Source organism: Chaetodon auriga, chromosome 12 (genome assembly GCF_051107435.1).
Source record: "Chaetodon auriga isolate fChaAug3 chromosome 12, fChaAug3.hap1, whole genome shotgun sequence".
NCBI lineage: Eukaryota > Metazoa > Chordata > Actinopteri > Chaetodontiformes > Chaetodontidae > Chaetodon > Chaetodon auriga.
In genome coordinates, this window is record NC_135085.1 from 26,926,552 (window position 1) to 26,932,551 (window position 6,000).

General features: G+C 38.0%; 1 protein-coding gene across 15 annotated transcripts in view; it reads left to right on the plus strand.

The window, feature by feature from the left end:
• amph (amphiphysin) overlaps positions 1-5,207 on the plus strand; it is a 35,137-nt gene extending 29,930 nt beyond the window's left edge. For all 15 annotated transcript variants that reach the window (XM_076745880.1, XM_076745875.1, XM_076745882.1 and 12 more), the window contains 3 exons: positions 3,812-4,000; positions 4,123-4,224; positions 4,353-5,207. In XM_076745880.1, the coding sequence (XP_076601995.1) occupies positions 3,812-4,000; positions 4,123-4,224; positions 4,353-4,457 (396 nt within the window). In that variant the 3' untranslated portion in view covers positions 4,458-5,207. The remainder of the gene's footprint in view (positions 1-3,811; positions 4,001-4,122; positions 4,225-4,352) is intronic.
• The last annotated feature ends 793 nt before the right edge of the window (positions 5,208-6,000 follow it).

Sequence of the window (6,000 nt, forward strand, 5' to 3'; positions counted from 1 at the left end):
TTCTTCTTCTTCAGTGGAAATGTTTGCACAGCAAATTTCTTAGGCCAAAAGTTATTCAAATGGGAAGGTGGGCTGCAAATTTAACACATTAACCAATGCCTAGAGTACCAGAGACCACAGCACCATGGCAGCCACCTGTGGTGCCATCTTGGATGTTTTTCATTTAGTTGAATTTTAATGAAACTCATATTTAGATTCACGGTCCACACCTAGCTATAGAATTTTAGGATATTCTGCCACCACGTGACATCTCATAATTTGCCATGCAAATTCATACAAAATGTGTATGATACCATCTACAGTCAGACTCAATCAATGCATAAAATTTGGTAATGATTGGAGTGAAGTGGAAGTGATTCATTTCAACAAATGTAAATATCTAGACATGTCACAGTCCAAACGTTAAAAAAAATGTCATGTACTACAGAGCTGAATATTTTTCAGCCTCCAATGAAGTGTGACTAAAGTTTGTCTCACTGCAACCTGATTTCAGGAGTCTAACCCTAACCCTTTTTAGTAGATATGTAACTCAATTAACATCTACAGTCATGGAGAAAATTATTAGGCCACCCTTGTTTTCTTCAATTTCTTGTTCATTTTAATGCCTGGTACAAGTAAAGGTACATTTGTTTGGACAAATATAATGATAACAACAAAAATAGCTCATAAGAGTTTAATTTAAGATCTGATATCTCGCCATTTTCCATGGTTTTCTTGATAATAACCACGCTACGGCTTGAATGTGAGCAGGAAACCACTCTAGGCCTTTGTATGTGCAGTGCTGCTTATGACATGAAATGGCCTCTTATACCCCTGGGAATACAGTTAAGCTTAAGCATGTCAAATAGGACATAAAGTATTATGGAATCAGGTGCATTTTTTGTCGTGTTCTTTGTATTCTCCAGGCATTATACCTTTAGTGCTACCAGGCATTAGAATGAACAAGAAATTGAAGAAAACAAGGGTGGTCTAATAATATTTTCCATGACTGTATATCTCTACAATTTCTTTGTTCAAATGGTCATAAAAGTGATGTAGACATTCTTTGGATATCAGATATCAAATGTTTCAGATGGTGTTCAGACATGTCAGACAATAAATTCATAGTGACATTCAGTGCCTTACTGTAATTTGTAATGTATGCTCAACATTTTCTATTTCACCAAAAGCTGTATAAAATTTCACCAAAATATTTTAGAATACACTTGAGAAAAGCAGGCTGATGTGTCATTTTTCCAGAATTGTATCCCCAGTAGTGAAATTGTTGTGAGTTTTGTGTGGTGACATCTCTCGCTGTGTAAGGTTGGTTTTGGTTCGTGGCTCATGAGCCAGCGGGCAGGGTTGTTAGCCCCTTTCTGTTCTCTCTCTCCCAGACCTGTAGCAGTAAGTTTGAATGTATCATGCATTTCATGCATTCACACACTACATTCATTACTGACCTAGCTGAATAAGATTATTGTCTTATTTTATCTTAAGATGAGAGTAAATTATATTTAAATAGAAATATTTCATGAAGCTTGACATCACTGTGTTAATCCCTCTCATTGACTTCAATACAGCACTTCAGTAATTGTATGCAGCACTAAGTTAATGTTTCACGTCAACTGCTGTCAGGGACAGTTGTGGTGTTGTATTTGTGTAAACACGTGCCTTGAAACAGTAGGGTCACCGTAAGTGACACCTTTATATCCAGCCTGTTACCAAGATGTGTAAGTTTCATCTTTCTGTCTATCTATATTTATTCCTATTCTTGTGGTTTTGCATACCATATCGTGTGCAACTTTTGCAATTTCCAATGTTAAATTTCCAATTCCACGCGAAAAATATAGAATTAACAGAATTTGTTTTTCTTATTATTCTCTGCTAAAAGTGTTTGTGCAGCCCAACGCAACATTAAATAAGAATCCAGTGCATCAGTCTTTAACATGTTGAGTGAGTGGTCAATGAAACTCTGAGACACAATATACAGTAACTGAAGTTACTGGAAGTTACTTAATTTGTTTGGGAAAACCACTGATTTCTTTGTTCTTGGGTTTGTTGTGCTTCTTTATTATGCTAACTGTTACAATTATGGTTAAGTATTGGCAGTTAATTATTTCTTTCTGATACAATTAATCAAATGATAATTGTCCATGACATTATTGTTATGTTATTTTGAAATGCACTTTTATTTTTCTAGATGGCATTTAAAAAAAATTGTATGTCCTGCATGCCTAACCTCCATGTCCTTTTATAGATATTATCACATTCAAAAGTTATTCTAGAGAATTATTACAGTACCCAAAATACTGCTGTATCACATAATTTCGTATTAGTTGATATCTCCATTATCTTTGTCTTTTTTGCTGAGAGTAGTTCTGAAAGGTAGTCCACAGAAACACTGTATTTAATTGAAAATAGCAGTCATATCAAATGTTGAAAATGAGCAATGTCATTGTTTTTGAAAATTATACTGTCATGTAGAATTTGATGCAGCAACATATTTGAATAAATTTGGGCCAGGCTCATGTTTAGGTGTTTGCTGCATCAGCTCTTTTTTTAACAAAACTCTGCAGCGTTTGAACTGAGGAGACAAACTGCTGTCATTCTGAAAGAGGAATGTTTTCTCATGGTGGCTTGATGTATGATTTCAGCTGCTCAACAGCCAGACTCTTTCACTACAGAGCCATGCTGTTGGAATACGTGCAGAATGTGGTTTGGCATCATCTGGCTGAAATAAGAAGGCCTTCCCTGAAAAAGATGTCATATAGTCGGCAGCATGTTGCTCCGAAACCTGACTATAAGGTTCAGCATTAATGGAGCCTTCATAGATATGTAGGTTAGCCATGACATGTGCACTAATACCATCATGGATGGTATGTTTTTTTTTGTTTTTTGTTTTTTTTAAACTGGCTTGTGAAGGATTAGTGCTGAAAATGAGCTGGATGGTCCCTGTCTTCTTGAGTCCTGAGGATGTGGCATCCATGATTTCCAAAAGGAATTTCAAGCTTGGACTCGTCAGACCACAGGACAGTTTTCCACTTTGTGTCAGTCCATCTTAAATGAGCTCTGACCAGAGAAGGTGGCAGTGTTTCTGGATCTGGTTTATTATGGGTTTCCTCTTTGCATGGTAGAGTTTTAGCTTCATTTGTGGCTGCAGCAGTGAACTGTGTTCACAGACAATGGTTTCTGGAAGAGCTCCTGAGTCCGTGCAGGGATGTCCACGACAGAATCGAGTCTGTTTTCAATGCAGAGCCATTTGAGGCCTGAGGATCATGACCAGCCAGTACTGGTCTTGTGCAATGTGTATAGAGACTTCGTCAGATTCTCTGAATCTTTTAATGACATTATGTTCTGTAGATGATGAAATCCACAAATTCTTTGAAAATTGACATTGAGAAACATTATTCTTAGATTGCTGCACTATTTGTCAGTGTGGTCTATCATAGAGTGGTGAAGCCCTCCCCATCTTTCAGAAAGACTCAGCCTGTCTGGGGGGTACTTTTTAGACCTAATGATGTGACTAACCTGTTGCCAGTTAACCTGATTCATTGTGAGATGTCCCACCAGTTGTTTTCTTTAATCATTTCACAACTTTCTTACTGTTTTGTTGCCAATGTCTCAACTTTTTTTTAAGCATAGGGTTAGGGTTAGGGTTTCAATTGATGTTTTAGACAGCATCCCAACTTTTCTGGAAACAGTGTTGTACATGTACTTTTAAATTTCATATAATTATCTGTATTTGTGTATATTTATATTTGTTGTATGTGTGTTTGTGAGACAAAGTCAGAAGTTATTGATATGAGAGCAAAGTGCTGTTTGTACTCTGCAGGAAAAGATGCCGATCCCCTCGGTGGTGATAGAGCCTGCATCCAGCAATGAGGGTGATGATGATCGTGATGCTGACATCAACTCTCCCACTGCAATCAGTGACAACGGAGTGACAGCTGAGAATCAGACCATCAAACACATGAGTCCATCTGGTGGAGTGTCTGGACTCCCTGATGACTTTCTTTACAAGGTGTGGCATCCTCCACATATGAACACTATATGGAGGATGTAACATTTAAAGCAGCAAAGTAAAGAAATACACAATGCTCAATTCTGTTGTGAGCTGAGGTGGTGATGTTTTTCTTCCTGCAGGTGGAGACAATGCATGACTTTGAGGCTGCAAATACAGATGAGCTTGAGTTGAAGAGAGGAGATGTGGTGTTGGTGGTTCCCACTGCTTCAGTAGAGGATCAGGTGAGAGTCACTGGTGATATTTTAAACTCCAGTAATTAGAGGCTAAGCATCCTGGAAAGAAGGAATGAACAGTCTTAACAGAAATTCTGGCTGGTAGTGAGTTTTTTTTATTGTTGTTTTTGTTGCAGGATGCTGGCTGGCTGACAGGGATCAAAGAAAGTGACTGGTTAACACATGGAGTTGGTGCTCAAAAAGGACTTTTTCCAGACAACTTTACTCAGCGTTTGGAGTAATTAATGTCTTCATCTGGTGGGAATAGTTAGCAGAGGTTTGAGACATTGGTGTCCAAGCTGTGCCATCAGCATGTAGCCAATCCTTGCAAACACCTTATAACTTGCTCCAGCTGGACAATGTAAGGCTTTTCTCTGGTAGATGAAACTCTGTTGAAAATATTATTCATTATAATGAAAACTAGTACTATTCCCAGCGTAACTGAAAATTAATAAGCATGATGTCCTAGTATGGTCTATCCCTCTCTTGAACTGAGACATGTTTTTTGTTGATGTTATTGTTGTTGAAAGAAAAAATGGTGTATGATTTATTGGGAATGTTGCAATCTCTACATGTCCTCACCTACAAAAAGCAGAAAAAAGAAAAGAAAAACTCTACTTTCTTTGCACTGGGTGTGTGGTCCTGATTTTGTTGCTCTGCTGTGGAATATACCAGAATCTGTAGTGCTGTGATCATTTTAAGTGTTTTTGAGTGTAACATGAAACTCTTGAGTTTTACTTGTTTTCAGATACATCATTACTATTACCCTTGAATCACTGTTTGTGTATTTCTGTAATATCATGTTTGAGTGTGTGTGGTGATGATTTCTTTGGCAGATGTGGTGATGAATTAAGTCATCAGTGAGTGTTACAGTGTTTTTGCCAAAAGAGTCTTCATATGTATTATCTGAGAATTGGTAAAGAATCCAGCCCACATTCAGCATGAAAAAGTTTTCAAAGATGGAAAAAATAAAGAATCTCCCAATATTGAAAGACATTGTGTAGCTGCCTGAGTCACGTTTTATCAATAGTGTATTTGCAAGAAATGGATTGAATCAGAAGACAGCTAAAGCTGAGCAATTATTAATTCAGAAGTGTATAATCACAGGGAAGGTGTGACAACATATATTATGCAATCAATGTTGTTGGTATATTGAAGATGTCCGTATTTAAACAGATCTGTAGATTATCAAACATGATGTCATTTCTTTTGATAGTGAAGTGGCTAAATGTGAATATGGGTTAGGAAAGATCAATTTTGGTTAGGATTAAGGGTGAAAGAGCTGACGTGGCAAAAATTGCCGAACTTTGGGAAGTGAGCTAGAGGCTTGGAACCTTGACCTACCTACTTTTTTTTTCGAGCTAGAGGGTTGAAAGTTTGTCTACTCCCCCCCCCCCCCCCCCGCCCCATTTCATGTACCCCGAGTCCAACGGTGGTGTTCCTGAAGCTCTGTGATGTTTCGTTGAAAAGTTATGGCCAAATTAATATTCCCATGTATGTGTATGGGAATATTGAAAAGTGTGCTAATTTGAGTGGCATAGCCCAAAAGTGTCCCCCAGAAAGTGTTTAGGAGCACGTTTGAGAGCCCACTGAGTCGTTTGGACTCCCCGCTGGGGGCGGCACAGCCAATGCACACTCCATCCAGCCTCCCCCAGTAAGGACCAGCCCCACCCCCTAACTCAATTATGCTTGAAATTAATTTTCTTGGTCATATTGTAATAATTATTCATTATAAAAAAATCCAAATAGAAGGAGGAGCTCTAATGAATAGATAATTGGATTTAC